The sequence below is a fragment of the Heterocephalus glaber genome, unplaced genomic scaffold, assembly GCF_053883595.1.
Source record: "Heterocephalus glaber isolate CG9 unplaced genomic scaffold, H.glaber_assembly_v1.0 deba00001778, whole genome shotgun sequence".
Classification (NCBI taxonomy): domain Eukaryota; kingdom Metazoa; phylum Chordata; class Mammalia; order Rodentia; family Bathyergidae; genus Heterocephalus; species Heterocephalus glaber.
Window position 1 is genome coordinate 103861 of NW_028258465.1, and position 19227 is coordinate 123087.

A 19227-nucleotide genomic window follows, 5' to 3' on the forward strand; every position below is an offset into this window, starting at 1 on the left:
CTTACCTCAGTTCATTTCTGAAATAAACAGTATTTCGAGCACTTTCCATGAATTCATACAGCTGAATGGTACCACATAGGCACTGTGTCAGAGTTTCTCAAACTGTACACGAGATGATGCATAGTAACTGTTATGTTGTGCTTTGGACTGAGACTGTCCCCCGCAAGGCCTCATGAACTCACAGGCAGGGTCTCTGGAAGGTGACTAAATCATGGGGGCAGCGCAGTTGGGCTCGCTGTCGGGAGGCAGGGCCTGGCCGGAAGAGGCGGGTCCCTAGGGGTGTGACCCAGAAGCATTTCTCTCTCTCCCCTCTCTGTTTCTTGGCCACCAAGACATGAGCAGCTTTTCTGCTTATGCCCTTCTGCCAGCTGACCATGGACTGTAACTGTGAGCTAAAATAAATCTCTCCTTTAAGTTGTAGGTGTCAAGGCATTTGCCCAGGAATGAGAACTAAGACTTACACCTGACCATGTCTCATCACATTTGGGGGACCCTGATTTAGTCAGGGATGTGGCAGACAGTATTGCAGGCCCAGGTGTTAGTGGCAAACATGACTGTCCTTGTTTTCACAGAGACCAGACTCTAGACAGACATTATTTTTTGCTCAGAGTTAAAGCCCCAACACAGCAAAAAGTGTGTATAGACCTTAAGAAAGGTCTACACACAGTAACTTTCAAAGTAAGAAAGTTGCTTTCCTTCTTTCTTCAAAGCTCAGATTCTACGTGGGAGTTTTTAATGCATCCAAACTTACCAGCCTTTTATTTTCTTAATACCTAGATTTTACCTTAAAGTCTTTTCCTATTAAAAGATTGTGAGAGTTTACCTATTTTTCCCCTGCACTTGCAAGATTTCATTTTTTACTTAATTTTTGCATTTAGAAATATTTTATCTTTTTTAAACAGATACATAAAAACTGTACACAATAATGGGCTACTGTGTGATGGTTTAATGTATGTATATACTGTATACTGTTCAGGGCAAACATGTCTACCACTTCAGTCCTCTATCATTTCTTCAGGGTGAAAATATTTAATACCCTTTCATCCAGCTGTGGAGACACACAGCACATAATTATTATCTAGAGTCACCCTGCTGTGCAATGCCACACCAGAGTTTCAGTTTTACATTTATTTATTTATTTATTTATTTTTGGTACCGGGGATCAAACTTGGGACCTTGCACTTGCAAGGCAGGCACTGGAACCACTGAGCCAAATCCCCAGCCCTCAGTTTTACTTTTAGATCTCTCAAATACTTGAAGCTTATTCTGTGTACAAGTCCAATTTTAACTTCTCCCACTTGCCTATCCACCTGTTTTAACTGCATTCAGTGCCAGTGCTCTGGGCTGCAACCTTTATCAATAGATTTTCATATGCATCTCGGTTTATTTCCAGAATTTTTCTTTTTCTTCCTCCCAGTTCATAAACCTGAACTTCTGAACCATGCTTATTATAGAACATACACAGTATACCACGGAAGGCCAGGCCCATTTCCTTGCTCCATGGATTCAGGAGTTTGCTTGCTACTGTTGTATGTTTATTTTCCACATGAATTTCTGAATCAACTTATTCACATCCAGAAGACAACTTGTGGCCATTTTTATTGGGATCACATTACAGTTATGAATTAACTCAGGGAGAGCTTATCCTCTTGTATTTTCGATTCTTTGCTTCTAATGCTTTTCTCTTACCTAACTGCCCTGACCAATAACCACCAATATGCTCTTCACTAGCAGTGAAAATAGTGGAGTCTTGCCATGTGTTTCCTTCCCACTGCTAGAGTTTTCCCAGTTGAGTAAACGCCACTTCTAGAACTAAGACGTATATTTTAGCACATGTAAGAGGTGTCCATCCGTTCCTATCTCAGGAGATATTTTCTCTTGAGTTAATCAGGAATGGGACCCTTCAGTACCTGTGAAAAGAAGCAAAAGCTTTTCCTCCTTGGATCTACGAGACAGTGGATGGTATTAATGGACTCCCCAGTTACAGTCCACCCTGGTAACCTGCAATAAGAAATCCCACCTTTCTCTAACACCTTATTTCCTTAATGTAGTATTTAATTCTGACCCCTGATATTTTAACAGGCCTTTTACACTGACAGTCCTAAGTAAACTTGGTCTATAACTTTCTTTTTTGTTCTATCTCTACCAGGTTCAGGTATTGTCTATTCATAGAAAGTTTTCTTTCATGTTATACACTCTGAAATGTATAAAGCTCAAAGCATCTGAACTATACATATCAGGATCAGAATACGTGAAAATGCTTGGTATCATCAGTCCCAGGCACCACAAGGCACCAAGTGATCAACGGGGCTTCTCTGGCCATGCAGAAAGGGCAGACCCACAATGCCTTCTGCTGACTTCCAGCCCCTCCCACACTCTGAGGTTCCCATCGGCACCCACTGACTTTGCTGTCTGTCGATAAAATGCACCCAGTGCACTTCCTACTGTGTGCCCTGGATTCTTGCCCAGGTCAGAATGGTCTCAGTCAAAACCCAAGCTATGCGGTTGCTCAACCGCCCACTCCTGGGCTGTTCTCACCACTATTGCTCAAGAAGGGGACAGCAAATGCCACAGAACTTCAAAAAACTGCTGCTCCCCAACCCCATCAGGAAGGCTTGCAGCATAGCAAGACCATGACCAAACACCTTGGCACCTTTGGTACCATACAATTTGGACTCATTTGCTGTTTGGAAATCTTGAATATTTAATAAGGATCTCAATCTTGTTCAAAATAAAGCCCTTGGTTCTCTTCTTGTTTTCGTTTTTATTAGTACACGCTTGCAGTGCACAATGATCACGCTCCCTGTGTGGCACTGATACATGCACGTGACACATCCTCATTCTTCTTCCCTCCCCCCCATCTTTTGAACCCCTTCTCTTTTGCAAAAGATCCATCTCCCTGTTTCCTATTATCTAGCTTTCATTTTGTTCTTTATACTTTGGGCATCTCATGTGAGAGAAACTATGTGATATGTAAGCTTGTGTGTCTGATATACTTTACTTAACATTACGGTCTCAAGATGCACCCATTTCCTACAAATGGTTCAAGTTTATCTTTCTTTATGGCAGAGCAATACTCCACTGTATGTATATCCCACATATTGTTTATCTATTCATCTGTTAATGGTCATATAAGCTGCTTCCAAGATTTAGCTACTATGAATTGTGCTGCTATAAACATGGATTGCTGTACTATGATGTCTTTAAGTCTTCTGGGAAGATATCTAGAAAGGGAAGAACCGGGTCATATAGAATTTCTAGCTTCAGTTTTTTGAAGAATCTCCATCCTGATTTCCATAGTGGTTGTACTAGTTCATATTCCTATCAACATGTAGAAGGGTTCCTTTTCCCTGCAGCCTCACCAGCATTTGTTATTATTTGATTTCTTGATGATAGCCATTCTTCCTAGGGTCAGATGGAATCTCAGTGTTGTTTTAATTTGCATTTCTCTAATGGCCAGCGATACTTCTGAGAAGTGTCTGTTCACTTCACTTGCCCGTTACAAAGCCTGTCAACCTCTTTTTCTCCCTCAAAACTTACTACTTCTTCCCCTCTACGGAGTACGGACCCCGAACAGACTCCCTGCATGGCTGCAGAAACCTTCTCGCCCTCTGCCTGCTTCCATTCCTGTTTCAGCCCAGCATGGTGTCTTCATTCCACGTGCAAGGAGCTCCTATGCTGCTTCACTCCTCACTGGAAGCTACTCACATTAGACAAGGATCATTTTCAAAGCCTGGTTCTGCAGAATTTCTAAATCTGGCTCTCCCTGCTGCTGGTGCCTGTAAAATCAGAGGGCCATTCACCACTGCTCTGACCTGGGACTTGGTGGTATGTGTGGAATGAGCGAAGGAATGAATTTTTACTTTTAGTGTTCAATTAGGAAAAAAGTACCTGGTTAAATCTCCTGGCGTTTTCCAAAATTTTCCGTTCCTCCTTCAGGCAGTTAAAGATGATCATAGACATCTGTACTGGGTCTTCCTGGAAACTATCCTAGATAGAATAATTTAGTGGTCAGAATAAAATCGAGTGGTTAGAATGGTAACATAATCAGGTGGTTAGAATAAAGACAAGCTAAAGCTCCGGATGTTTAAACCACTGCATATTACACATAGATCTGGACTTGTTTATATTCCCTGAGAAACTTCAATTCTCATCTGTCACACTCCACACAAGCTGCTGTAGTTAAATCAAAATACTCCTTTCCCAAACTGGGCAAAAGTGGTTTTAACTTACCAGTTCAGGGCAGGTACCTAAAGTACTTCCTGGTTTAAAAACCAAGTACTTTTATGAACATTCATATAAATATTCTCTTCCAAACTAGAGGTTTAACCAAGCATGTGCTCTACCCGGGCCACACCCCCAGCCCTTCCTGTAATATTTTCACCTAGACTTTTTTTTGTATTGACAGTCCTGTTAGGGTTCAGAGGCTACAAAGTTATGCAGGAGTTATCTGTGATGCTCCTCAGTTAATGCATCTTTTGACCTTTGCTTTGAATTAAGCAAAAGCTATCCATCGCAGGCAGCCTATATGCCAAATACTGGTCATCGTGGCTCTTTATCACAGGTACATTCAGGCAAAGTCTAAATGACAGCAAATTTCTGTAAAGTTCATCTGATTTCCCCACTCATCGCAGGTACATTCATAAAGAAAAAGAAAAGCTTCCAATTATCTAAAGTGAAAGGTTTGGTTTTGCTGTATGAAAACAAGAAAATGATAGTTTTTGCCTCCATTAAAGCAGAAAAAGTCTCACTAATAAAGAATTAATATGGACATTAGGCTAATGGCAGGCTGGGAATATGATGAACTCGTAAAACTCTGCAGCTTCTTCTCATGTCTGGGTCAATCTTTGGTTTTATTTTCCACTTTTTTTTTTTTTTTTGGAGACAGTCTTTGATTCCAGGCTGGCCTAGAACTCACAGTGACCCTCCTGCCTCAGCCTCCTGAGTGCTGGAAATACAGGGCGTGTGCTACCATGCCTGGCCTTACCGCCATTCTTCCAGGGGAGGCGACTCCACCCGAAGCAAGGCAAGGTGGAGTCTGGTACGAGTCACAACTCACCAGGGGCCTCAGAGAGATCACACTTCCCCGACCTCCTCATCTGTGCCCGAGGACTTAGCCCTGGCTGATCCCGGTGGTCCGTCCGCCAAGCTGTGTGCCACTGCAGCTCACTACTCCTGAAACCAAGCCCCTTCTCTTTAGTTCAAATATTAACAATATTAGTAAAACAAGGCTTCACATTTCTCCCACTGTCACTGACACCTAACAGTGCTACACCTAACCCTAACGTTCCTGTGGGTTTATAGTGAGTAGGCTTTTTACTGGCCCAGATTGTACATGGGGGTTCATGTACAGCTCTGGAACTGCCCTAACACTGAGGAGCGCGTGCTCAGGCCATTTACCAGATGTTAAAAGCTGTGCTGGGCAAGCGTGGGAACATGAGCTCAAACACGAACCCCAGGCCATACCTGCAGGTTGCGCTTGCTCTTCCTTATGTTGTGCTGCAACAAAAAGTTATTCTCCAAAGAGAAGCGACTGTACTGATCATCCAGCTGCGACAGGAGGTCATGGAAGCGAATGGTGGCAAAGGACACATCAGTGGCTGCATGCTCCCTAGGAGACACAAGACGCTGCCTTCCCCATTGAAATTGCTAGAAAGTAATTTTTAAGCATTTCTTAGGTCTTATTGTTTCCTTTTTAAAATTCTGCTTTTAGCAAGTTTATGTAGTATTCTTAGCATATAAGACTGACATGAAAATTGACAATGCCTAAGAGGTCGTGCAGGAAACGATTCAGGGTGATTATTTGGTGAGAAAAAAAACCAACAACGCCATCACTGTATGTCAAATACTTTCAGAGTTTTTAGGATTTTTCAGTCAGCAAATAATACCTTTTAAAGTAGAACACATCAATTTTAAGAGACACTCCCTTAATTTTATGACCTTATTTATATTTTTAATCGATGTTTTACCACAATGTGCCTTTAATTATTTCTTTTAAACTAATTCTTTCCATAATCTGGATGTCAAGTTGGAAAAGAACTAGTGTCAGTATTGTCCAACTTGCCCAAAGCATCTGTGAATACATATTACACTTAAATTTAATAAAACTATGTCAAAGTGCCCAGTGATTAATGAATTTAGCTTCACAGAGACACACGACCTTTTTTAAATCAACAAAGTTTTCTGTGACAAGTGACCCCAGGGCTGTGGAGGAGATTCGCCTTCACAAACAACCATCTTTAAAGCGTGGATAAACTCTTCTCCCCTGCCCAGTGAGTTGCGCTCACCAGTCTTGCTTTTCTAGCCACTGGGCCAGGTACTGCCTGATTTCCATGGGGAAACTGTCATCATAGAGCTGGTGGACCTGCTCCAGGAACTTGGAGTCCAGCTGTTGGAGCTCATACCACTGAGACATCCTGCGGGAGGAAAGACACACCATGAACGAAGCCCTCAAGCCTGACTACTTACTCTCTAGTGTAACCCAGGCCATCACTGGTCTCTGAAATGTTATTTAAATGGTACCTATATCCAAAACCCGCTTTTTGGTCAACATTTTTTTTCTTCACCAGGAAATACATTTTCAAGTCAAATGTCCATGGATCAGGGACGCTCCTCTGCCACCTTTTGCAACTGCGATCACCTCTTACCCTGGATAACACGATCCCCTCCCCTGGAATGTTTTTCTTCACAGCACAAACCACCTTCTGATGTACCACACATATATTTTAAAATTCTGATTATTGTCTGTTTTAGGCTGATGAAGAGAAGTATTTAGGGGATTTCTATTTATTGGGGTTGCTCCAGAATGTCAGGCACAAAGTAGTTTTGTCCAATAAATATGACTTTAAAATAACATCAATAAATATGACTTTAAAATAACATTGTACTTTTGTCAAATAAATAAATGGAAAGTATTATTAAATTTAAGACAAGTCACAAGAACTCTCTAAAAACTGCTCTCCTACAAATTACAGTATGGTTGTAATTTAACCCCAAATACTTTTAGCTGGTATTTCATATTTTATGATTTACATTGTGAAGTTAATATTTTTGTTATACACATTTTAAGAGATATACATTTTTATGCCTACTACAAGCAACAAATCTGCCACAAAGAACTCCTAAATTTCAGTAATGATTTTTTAAAGACTGATACAACAATGTTAAATACAATTTGAAGGTAATACCTCTTTGGATAACTATTAAGCCAGTTTTTATGTGGTGGTTCTCAAGATTAAAAGATACAAAACCCTGATTTAAGAAAGTCCAAAAATCCATTCGGAACACAGAGCCTCATGACCATCACATGATAGGATCCAGATCCAGATCCGAGCAGGGGTGCAGTGCCCGGTTGGCAACACTCAGAACTGTCCCAAAAGATCTTGCCCCACCAGACCTCGGACAACGGGGTCTGGATCTTCAGGACGCCTAGCGTGAGCACACACATGTGCAGGCACGAAGTCACACCTACTCCACCAGCGCCTGTCCAAAGAGCGAGGAGTCCTGTACACCACAAAGCTAGTCACCATCATCCCAGTAAAGATGCCCCAAGGCCACACCCCGGCACCTCTGCTGCAGCAAGCTCGTTTTGCACTTCAAATTTACTTTATCTGAGCAGAAGGCTCCAGATCTGCAGCTGTCTCCCTCCTGCCAGGCAGGAGTCTCGGGCACATACACTGGACCATCAGGCAGTGGGAGGCTACAATGCATCCCTCTGAGCCAAGCAGTCTCAGAAGCTCCCTTCTCAAGCTGGTTAGGACTGCACGAGCTAATGCAAACAGGGTACCTGGCACACAGCAGGTGAATCAATAAATTCATGTTAACATATCCAGAATCAATCCCACCTTCTCAGGAAACTGGGTACCAACCCAGGGAGTGGCACGGCCACCCCACATCACCCCCAAATGCAGGGTGGACTCCTTCCTCTCCTGCCTCCAACACTCTCTCTCCAACTTGGCCTCTGAGCACCAGGGCTGGACCATATTCCTGCGCAAAAATGCAAGTCTGTCCATTCTGAGGCTGATTTCCATCCCACCACGTCTTCATCCAGCAACAAAGCAACCAGACACCAAACTATTCATGTATTTTTTTACTGTGCCAGAGACCCCTGTAGTCAGGTTCCAGTATCCACCAGCCCAGTACACGATGCAGGCCTGAGGAAAAAAATACACTAAGAGACAGAACTAGGAGAGAAAGCGGGGCACCAGGACGACCAATGCCAGTGCAACCGACAAAGGTGCTGGCCAGTCCCAGGCACTGACTTTATTGACAATCAATTGGGGTAAAGGTGAGCCACATGCAAGGGCAGGACTATGTGTGGTTTCTATGGAATTTAATGTAAACAAGGCTCATAAAGCACAAGACAAAGCATTCTCAAAGCAGGAACAGAATAGACAAAACATATGCTTGTAATTGGAACATTGTCCTTCTAGTTAGAAGGTTTAGTTGTGGGAAAGGAATTTGGGTGCAAGTTACTCTGACCTTGGCATGTAGGCTTCAGCCAGGCTCACTTCTATAAAGAAGCCAACTGTGGGGTTAACTTCACAGCCTGCCTTGGGCATAATCAATATTACGGTCCTCTGCATTACTGAATTTTTTGTGCTTTTCCCAACTGTCACTCACCCTTTTGAAAACAGCCTCTCCTCTCTCAATCTTACCAGCAATCAAAGCGAGGTATAAACGCCCTGGGTCTGAGACTTCCCAGAGACGACCTTGACCTGTCCTCATCATGCCCTGTCCCTGCATCAATCTTCCTCATAAAGCGCTATGACATCTCCTGTCCCACAGAGAGTGTAAGCTCCGGCACCCCAGGGCTCACTTTCCTTTTTACCACCTTCTGAGCCTTGGACACTTCTGCATACAGTAGGTGCTCACTAAGTTTGTTCAACTGAAATCCTGTACGTTTCAAATAATCACACAAGTTCCAGGGCAGCGTCCTCATTAACCAATGGTACACACTGATTGTGGAACACACTGGTACACACTGTGTACCAATGGTGCACACTGTGATTGTGCTGGAGGCTGTCTTATTTCTATACCAACAAAAACTCCTTCTCTAACCTACAGAAACAACATCCGAGGCACAAACAACCGCACTTCTATATATCTGCCCGAGAACTCTTTGGTACAGCTCAGAATTTATCTTTACAAGAGCAATTACATTATTTGGAACTAAATCCTGCTTTTACGTTCCTGGAGCTCAGCACGTTCCTCGCCCTCAAACACTGACATAATAACGGGTGCACCTTGAGACCATAAAACGAAGCCAAGTACAACAGACATGCAGGCTTAAATACTGCATGGTTTCTCTTATATGACAAACCCCCAGTATAAATAAACTAAAGAGCAAAACGAGATAACAGGGAGCTCAAGCCTTGACAAACGGGAACAGGACCAAGACATGGAGGAACGGGTGAGGGCTGAGGAAGCAATGAGGTGCGATCCGTACACGCACCGACTCCCGCGGTGCGCGCAATCACACACTGCGAACACACACCGGTCACTAACATTAACGTTAGTATCAAACAACGGCACCAAGAAGACTGAAGGTCCGGTCGTTCCCAGGGCCGGGCACTGACCTGGCGGCGGGCGCTCAGAGGGGCTGTGCCTCGGGCAGGGCTCAGCGCCGCCGCGGTCGGGTCGGGCCCGGCCGGAGTCCACTCGGTCCGCGACGCCGCTCGGACTTTCCGCAGGAGGAGGGGTCGCCGCGAAGGAGCAGGGCGGACACAGGGCGGGAGGCTCGGGGACAGTGGGGCCCGCGGGTGAAGCTGTTTCACCAGGGATCGCGGAGCCGAAGCTGGGGCAGCGGTGGTCAAGGCGGGGTCGACACCGACTGCGCTGGTCGCGGACCGGAGGCTGGGAACCGAAAGCAACCAGCGGGAAAAGGTCCCGCCGCCGCCACGCCCCCTTCCGCCCTCGCCGCCTCGGCCAATCGCCGGCTCTGTGCTCGGCCAATCGGGTGCGGCTGTTCCGTGCGCGGCGCGCCTCCCTCCGCACGCCCCAGCCGGGGGCGGGACTCCAGCGTCCGCGTGCTCCGGGACGGCAGGGGAGCCGCTGCGGGATAGCCGCGGCGCCGATCTTCCGGGCAGAGGACAGGGTTCGGGATGGTGTCGTTCTGGGAACAGTCTAGCAGCTGACTTTCCTCTTGTTAAACCCAGGCGCTGCACACATTTTGGTCCTGGCCTTACCTGATCCCCTGAAGCCTTGGCATAATGCACGCTGCAGTCTGGCGACGCCTTCTTCCTTGCTCTCCATAGCAACACGTCTTCCTTGCTCCTGTCGCCCGGACTGCTGTCTCTGTCCCAGCCTGACCCAGGGCTGGCAGCTCCCACCCTTTTCTCCCAGCTTCTGGGTCCTTCTAGATGGAGGGCTCCTGAATACGAACCTGATTGGCTCTGCGACCCTACTAGGATACCCAGTGACCTCAGCCGCCTAGAGATGCTGGGTACCAGCCCTGGGGACGTGCAGGTGCAATAGCGCCAGATTCCATCTTACCCCAGAGAGCATGGTCCTCATCCGGAGCTCAAATAGAGAATGCTGGCGAGGCTGCAGGTGGAGGAGGCCCTTCTTCGTTTTTGGTGGGAATGTGAACTTCTGCAACTACTGTGGAAATCACTATGGAGATTTCTCAGAAAAGTAACAGTAGAAATTCCATCCCACCCAGCTATTCCCTAGGTATCTTTCCAAAAGAGTTAAAGACACCATATTACAGTGATACACGTATACCCATGTTTATAGCAGTACAACTCATACTAAACCTTGGAAGCAGCCTATATGTGCAACAGACTAATAGATAAAGAAAATGTGGTATTTATACACAATGGAATACTATTCTGCCATAAAGAAGGGTAAACCAGTCATTTATAGAAAAATGGATGCACTTTGAGACCATAATGTGAAATGAAATAAATCAGACACGTGGGTTTAAATATCACATGGTTTCTCTTATATGAGAAATCCAAAGTATAAGTAATTCAAAGAGCAAAGTAAAAATAGACACTAGGAAACGGAGATAGATCTTTTGCAAATGAGGAGGGGGATCTAGAGGTGGAGAAGGGCGAGAGGAGGGGAAGGGGAAGTAAAAAGAATTAAGATGTTATATTTAGCGACTCTCCACAATGAGTGTAATCATTATGTACTGCAAAGACAGACTTATAAAAATTTAAAAATTAAAGATACCAAAGCCAGGCTGGGGATTTAGCTCAGTGGTTCCACCGCCTGCCTCAGAAGCACAAGGACCCGAGTTTGATCCCCGGCACCAAGAAAAAAACCAACAAAAAATACCAAAGCCACCCTCCTCTTTAGGCCTGCTCATTTCCTGTTAATGGTACATGCCAAGAGGCCGGAAGTCATCCTTGACACACCCTTGCCCCTCGGCTGTACCTGATCCTCAAGCCCACTGATTCCGTCTCCTAATCAGTGCCCAGTCTCAGTTACTCCTTTCCCTGTGCTCTGCCGCCCGCTTTACTCCCACCTGGACAGTGCAGTGGGAGCCCAGACGGCGGCCTCCTCTCAGCTCTCAGGCCCCATTCCATTCATTCTTCACACTCAGTTTGAGTGAATAGCTTTTTCAGTGCTAGGGGTGGAACTCAGGCCCTTGCACATGCTAGGCAAGCGCTCTACCACTGAACTACATCCCTGGCCCCAAGTGATTTTTTTTTAATTACAAAGCAGGTCACGTCGCTGGCCAACCTGAAAAATCTTATGCTGGTTTTTCTTGTGCTTATAAATTTCAAATTTCTTAATACAGCCTATAAAGCCCTGGTTTCCCTATCACTTTCTCTAGCCCCATCTTGTGCCACTCTCCTTTGCTTACTTCAGCATTTTGTTCGTCAACTATGCCAAACTCTTTTCCCCAAGCTCAGGGCCTTCTTACCGCAGTTCTCTCTCTGGAAAGCCCCTTGAGCCAGCATTCCTCTTCCCATCTTCTTTGCTGGCCAACTCCTCTTCCATGTCTCAGCGTCAAACCTCAGGTTACGTGCCACCTTCACAGGTAGGCATGGCCAAGGCCCATGAAACCAATTGGGTCCTTCAAGTGCATGGGATTTGAGTCCAGCCTTGAACAATAAGGCAACTCTGGATGGAGAAGGATCTGCACAAGTTCCCGGGGATGTGATGTGGCGTGTGTGCATAATTAGAGCTTTTCACTCTCTCCATCTCTGTTTTCTCATCACACATGCACTCGAGTGAAGCCAGTAGTGAGCTGACTTCTGGTCTGGAGCCTCTGCAAATGTTCCCACCTTTCTTTCCAGCCTTGTGTGTCATTGTCCAATGACCCAACTAAGCTTCCCTATGTCCTGCTCTCTCCTAATGCTTTTAATGTTGATGCTCCCTTCTTATTCAGATTGCTGAAGCATCCAAGTTTATCCCTCTATGATTCTAAATTCTTGGCAGGCAAACTATAAGTGTGACTACTTAATATATTGACTGCGTTAACAAAAAACAAACAAAATAAATAAAAAGCTAGAGATCCATAAACCGCAAGATCCAAACCCATGATAGACGTCAGCTTGGGAAGCTATATCTTTTTATCAACAATATCACATTTGCATTAGATACATAACTAGGGAAAAAGTAGCTGACTCCATGCCTGGTGAACTGTATTCTTTTCCAATCTTTTCTTTCCCTCCTGCAGCATCGTGGGCACACCACGGGTAGCATTCCCCTCTGCACTCTGCATGACTTGCTCTGGCCAAGGGAAGAGCAGCAGTTTCCAGGTCCTACCGTCTGACCTGGAACTGCTCGTGGTCTGTGGGGACTGACTGGTGGTCCTGGGCTCCCTGCCTGGGCCAGCAGACAGCCTGCCCCCTGGTAGCTGCTGCTTCTCTAGCCTGGGGCCTGAAGGAGAGGTGTGTGGACCCCTTGATCCCACCACCTGGCACAGATGCACCTGCCCCACAGAGTCCTGAGTGAGAAGTGTGCGTTCGTCACCTGTGTCACTGAGATGCCCCACCCCCACGGACAGAACTCCTTCCCAGAGGACAAAATGGAAACCCGACATTATCTTAGCAAGCTAGAAAGCTGCCGGGCTATGATTTCAAACAATAAATGCAAAGACTTGCATTGGGTTTAAATAGAAAAGAGCAACAAACAACCTCCTCTTTGTCACTGGCAGCCAATCAGAAACACCGGGTAAGATGAGAATCTTCATCTCCGAGCTGTGCAGACAGAGAGGGAAGACAATCAGGAGTCTGGAAACCACATCCTCCACGAGTGAGGCAGACGCGTGGTGCTATGTGCAAAGACGCTAGAAACAACTCAAGCCCGGTCACTTGGAGGAAATTTCCTTGTGCTTGGAGGAGAAAAAGGGCAATATTACTCCTGTTCTTTATTCATCCCTTCTTGTGTTCCCTGGTCACCTCGTTTATTTGACTGCCTTGTCCTACACGAAGCATTTTTTTCACTACTGGAAATTGAACCCAGGGTCATGCCCCTGAGCTACCGCTCCATCCTCTTTGTACTTTTTGCTGTGAGACAATTTTGCTAAGTTGTTGCTAAGTTGCCCAGGCTGGGCTGGAACTTGTGAAAGGCAAGCGCTACCACGCCTGGTGTTGCGAAAAGCATTTAAAGGAACTCATAACAGAAATATTTACAATGACTAGAAATATAAAGACCACAAGCTTACAAGCCAGCAAAAGATACTATCACTTACATAGTCCTCATCATAACAAATTAGAAGGATCTTCTAGTAAATTATTTTCAACAAGCCACATCATTGCCTTCTGTGCTATCTACATCTCTCTGCAGTGTGACTCTAGTTCCTTCCAGCAAGAGATGGGGTCTGTTTCCCTGGCCACTGGGGCCAGGCTGGATCTGACCAGCACTGTGCAGCAGTTGTGACATGGTATCCTTTGGAGCTTGGTCGTAGGTGCTCTCAGAGCCCTGCCTGGCCCCCACGACAAGCCCAGCTGGACCCTGGAGGATGAGGGACCACAGGCCACGACTGAGTCAGTGCCATGCCTTCAGCACGTGGGAGAGCCCAGGCAGGACCAGACTCACGGCATGATAAGTGACCTCGCCCTGCTGGGTGTGGGAATAGTTTGGTTTTCACTGCAGCAGCCTCCGTTCTGTTTTAGATCACTGGTGTAGATCTCACGGGCAGAACTAAGCTTGCTGCAACTGATTCCTGAAACCAAATTCCCCACATAGGATCACCTACCGCCTTTGCCACCTCCAGCATTTCCCCTGGGGCCTCTCATGTTCAAGAAGCTCCTCAGCCTGTGTGTCCTTCTCCCATCCTCATCAAAGCCCTCCTTGTGGGGGCTCTTTACAGCCTTGATCTCTTTCAAAATGGTACTTACAAGTCTGGCCCAAAGCAGATGTTTAGAGACTTCCCTCTCCTTCAGGTCACCCTCTTTTCCTAATGTTGGTAATATTGCTGTAACTCAATATCTAAACAGGAATTTCTAAAAATGCCTGTCAATATGTCTTCATCCTCTGGCTTCCTAGTTGTAAGCCATGCTACCATGCAACTCCGAGAATGTCTGTCAGTAGAAGCCTACTTTGTGCATTCTTAATACAATGGAAATGAAATAAAGGGCTTCTAATTTCCAAATTCCACATTCTAATTCGTTTAGTTTAGTTTGGATTCTGGATTTGGATCGTATAGTCTCTTACTTGTCTTGGTTAATGTACTTTCTTCTCAGTTACAGGAAGCTGTCTGCACAGCAGCAAACTAAAATGCAGGGGTACAAAGCAGGGTTTGAACAAGATCACTGTGCGTGTCTGAGGTTTTTCACGCCAGTGTGGAGGAAAGGCCTGCATATTTTAGGAAGGTGACACATGCAACAAGCTGTGTTCTGGCTCAACACCCAGAATCCTATGAATGTTGTAATGCAGAAAACAGAAATCATGTCTTAGAAGCCTTGGACCTAAAGGAAATCTACAAGGAAATAACCAGGTGTCGGTGACGTGTGTCTCCGGAGGTGTGCACGGCAGCTGCGTTTATAACAGTGAAAAACCAGAAGCAACCTGTACTTCCGACTGAAAAAGCACCATGTATGGAATAAATGTGCTCTCAAAGACGTGATCACGTTGGAAAACACGCACTTAAAAGTTGAATGAAGATGAAGATGAGAACAGTGCCGTCCTCCTACTGTAACAACACAGACATGCGAACGGATGTGAACATAGGGAGTACTGTGTTTCGCTATCGGGTCCCTTTCACACTTCTGCCCTGACCGCGCTGTCCCTGCAGAGCCTCCACCCTCCGCGAGGGGGCGCTGCGCGGCGACGTCCGGGCGCTCCGGCGGGAGGGGCGCGACTGCTTGGAAGAGCCGCCCCGCGTGGTTTCGGGGAAACCGACCTGGAGCGAGAAGCCGCCCTTTGATAGGAAACCGAAAAGCGAAAAGCGAAAGCGGGCGCAGGGCGCAGTGCGCAGGCGCGGCCCGGGGATTTCCCGGGGAAGTCCGGGAACGGGGGCGGAGCCGGGGCGGAGCCGGGGCGGGGCCGGGGCGGGTTGCCGGGAGGGGCGTGGCCTGCCGGACTGCGGTCAGCGAGCGCCTGTTGGACTCTTGCGCAAGGCGGAGGCAGCCAGGGGACTTTCGCGATTACTCCAAGTGCTGCACAGGTTCCGGGCCGCCGGGCCACCCTGCCTCCCCTCCGGGTCTACGCCGCCTGCGCCGTGCTGAGTCGGAGGGCCGCTGGAGGGGACGGCTGTCGCGTCCTGTTACTGGGCTTGCTACCCGCGTGGGCTCCGTCTGAGATTGTAGCAGAAGTGCGAGAGATTTGCAGTGTGGCCGCGCAGAACGAGCTGGGCCCGGCCCGCTGAGTTTGTGCCTGGTCTGGGAGGCCTGGGCGCCCACTTCGGTGGGAACCCCCAGTGGGAGGGGCCTTCTCGCGGTCCCCGTGACCACCGAGGCCTGCATGGCTCCTGGGCACTGGCCGTGAACCCCGCAGAGCAAGTGCACGTTTATTTCCCCTTGTGCGAAGAAGCAGCACCCAGGACAGATACAGAGTTTGCAGGGCCAGGTACAGACGGAAAATGTGGCGCCTTTATTCCAAACTTAGGAAGAAGTTTAAGAAGGCCCCTCTGTTCCTCAAATGCCCCGAGTTTTTGCCTGCTGAGTCCTGTGCATCGAATACTGAGCTTCTGGGCCGCTGTCTTCCTGACTGCTCGTGGACAGGCTCCTTCCTGTGTTTTAGCTGGTTTCAGTCACCCCCCCCAGAAAGACCCTCGCCGATGGCTCTTCTGGTTACCACCCTCGTTTCCCAGATTATGTGTCTGTTTTCATCTCTCCTCAGCAGGGCATAAGTGCAGCAGGAAAGACTGTGCCGTGTTGCCTCCATTGTGTGCCATCCTTGGGAGAACTGAGAAAATCACCAAGAAAATCACTTCTGGGTCTTGGGGTTTAGATGAGAAAGGCATGACTGATAAAGGGTAGTCCTCAAACATATTTTTGCAATGGATGAACACATTGACCCACCGCCGGGAGTGAGTCAGGTTTCTTCCTTCTGACTGCAGCAGCGTCTTGGGAGGACGAGACTCGTGAGCAAGAATGTTCTGGAAATCTTCGCGGAAGGGTTTTAGAGCGACCTGCCACTTAGACTTTTTCCATCTGTAACAGTCAGGGCTGTCAAGCCTGATGGAAGAGCGTGTTGTGTGGACTTTGAACAGGGCCAGGAGTAGGAATGGCCGGGGAAGGGGGAGTTAAAGGAAATTTCAGGAACATTTGGCTCATCTGTGGGTGGGCGGATGTGGGGTCATTAGGCGCCGATGAGATGACATCTAAAGCATGGGGAAGTCAGGGTGGGCTTAGAAATGGTGCTGTTCCAGGCCATTTCTACAGAGCGTGGAAATTAAGGGGAGGTGAAATGAGCGAAAGTCCTGTATTTGCCAACAGCATGCTGTGGTTAGCTGCGCTGTAGCATGAGGGATTTGAGGCTTGGAGGCGTCTCCTAGAGAACTGTAGCCTAGTCTTGCCGACAGAGCAAGGACCAAAGGAAAGGATGGGGCAAATCATTGTCCTGAATGTGTTCAAACACTAAATCGTTAGCAAAGATTTATGAAGGGGCAGACTGCTGGCTTCTAGGGGTGGAAGCTTGAACAAGGCCATCCTGATCCCTGCACTTACAGGGTGGCTTGGAGAGGTGAGGGACAGATGGTGTGTATGGATGGCAACGTGCTGAGTGCTGTGCGAGGTTCCAGAGGAAGCTGCAGGGGAGGCGGGTGTGCCCGTGCCTTTCTTGCATACCCTTGTGAGGGTGTGCACAGGTGTACATTTGGCAGGAAGGCTGTGGAGAGCCTGGGGGTACATGAACAACATCCAGAGATGGCGTTGGAAGAAGGAGAGGCCCCGGCCAGGACATGCAGAGCCTGAGCCGGCAAACTGAAAGCAGTTCTAGCTTTCAGTCTTGTGTCTGTGTTTTGGAGGACAGGACCTGAAGTCTGAGGCCAAAGAGTATATGACTTTGGGATATTTGTGGAGAATTAGGTCTCTATCCAGACCTGGAATTCCTATTTTTAAAAGAATTGGTGCCATGACCCCTTTGGCAGCCTGCCAAAACCTATAAACTCCTTTGAAGAGTAATGCTTTTATTTAAATAAAAGACCCAAGATTAAAGAGGAAACCGTTTGTATTGAAATACAGACATTGAGCCAACTTTGTGATATATTAAAGCTGCATTGAAACCACCTTTGTAATATAAGTGCTTTTTTATAAATGGCATTAAGTAGCCAGAAGTGGTCTGATGAATACAATTTCCAAATTATGTTCTGGATAAACAATATTTTGAGGTAACTATAACTACTATGATATCACAAAAAAGTAGTGTGGGTTATGGTTTGCTGCCCTTCTTCAGAATTGATGGAAATTAAAACCTTCAATTTGAAGTTGGTAGAAATAAAACTGTAACTTTTGCCATTCAAATTTATGAACCTGTCTTCTGCCCATTCACCCCAGCAAGAATTGCTGACATAGAGTCACGTCATTCAAAGATTTCAACAGGGAGTGAAATGGGCCAATTTGGTGGAAATGTTCTGTGTCCTACAGTGGTGGGTACTGAACTGTGTGGATTTGTTAGAATTCATAGACAAAAAGAAAAAGGGTGAATTTTACTCTGAATATACCCTTATAAGCCAGATTATAAAAATGTAACATCGAATCCATAAATGTTCACAACTTAAAGACAGAGTCTTTACCCTGTGTTAGAAACTGGAGCCGTGCACAGGATTAGAGTTTAAGTCTGGACCCTGTTGCTACAACAGAGCCCTAGGATGGCTCAACCCTAAACTCCGTTCCCTTTCCTTCCTACCTTACATCTGGAGGGAACCTTCTGCTAGCCACCTACTTCCACACTTCCCAGTAAAGGCACGGATACAATTTGTTCAAGTGATTACATTTAAAAAACTTGAAAAGGTATTAGCAACATGCATACCTGTGATTGGTCTGGGATGAGTGAGGGAAGAAGTGAAAATGTGATATATATTTTGAAACTATATTTTATTTCATTATAGTTTGTCACGAGCTTGTTGGGAGCTGAATGTTTGTCCCCACCCCCAAGTTCATATGTTGAAATTCTAATAATTGGCTCAGGGGGATTCATGCCCTTGCAAAGAGAGCCGGGCGACTCCCAAGCTCGCTGCTGATCTGAGGGTGCTTCAAGCAGGTGAGAAGTCCTCTGTCAGCCACCCGGAAGAGGCCCCAGCAGAATCTGGCCCTGCAGCAACTCCATCTTGGACCTCACGCTTCCAGAACTGTGAGAAGTCAACTACTGTTGTTTAGAGACCATCTACTTTTATAGCAGTCTGAACTAAGTCATAGTTGGCAGAAAGAATATTCCGGGTTGGAGTTTGCTGGAAATATGGTCTGAATTCCCTTCCCATTGCATTCGTAGCTCATGTGCAGCTTTCTGGTCTCTAAATCCACTTGTTTGACCACTTCTTGGTAGCAAATTACTTTTTCAAATATAAAACTGTAATAATCACACTCAGGTTTATACTATTTCCTCCATCTCTGCTGCCAGTGGATACATTCGTCTCAGGCAGTTGTAGAAAAGTGGGTTTGTAGAGACTGGGAAAGGCACCTTAAGAAAGCTGTGGTCCTCCAACAATGGACACCTTAGCCCTAAGGGTTCTGTCTGGAGCTTGCGGAGCAGTAAGGGACTGGCTCTGGAGCAGCAGGGGGGTTTTGCCCTGTGGGAACCATATAGGATCCAGTTGGGAACATGCAGGTGGGTACAGATGATAAGATTAGTCGTGGGTGGGTCTCTTTAAGGGAAAAGGCAGCT

At 46.6% G+C, this 19227-nt stretch overlaps 1 protein-coding gene across 3 annotated transcripts in view; it reads right to left on the reverse strand.

Annotated features, from left to right (window-relative positions):
- The window catches only part of Stat1 (signal transducer and activator of transcription 1), a 35203-nt gene extending 25346 nt beyond the window's left edge, over positions 1-9857 (reverse strand). For all 3 annotated transcript variants that reach the window (XM_087202661.1, XM_004868959.3, XM_087202662.1), the window contains exons 1-4: positions 9579-9857; positions 6288-6416; positions 5467-5611; positions 3892-3990 (exon numbers count right to left, since the gene is read on the reverse strand). In XM_087202661.1, the coding sequence (XP_087058787.1) occupies positions 3892-3990; positions 5467-5611; positions 6288-6415 (372 nt within the window). In that variant the 5' untranslated portion in view covers position 6416; positions 9579-9857. The remainder of the gene's footprint in view (positions 1-3891; positions 3991-5466; positions 5612-6287; positions 6417-9578) is intronic.
- Positions 9858-19227: the final 9370 nt, after the last annotated feature.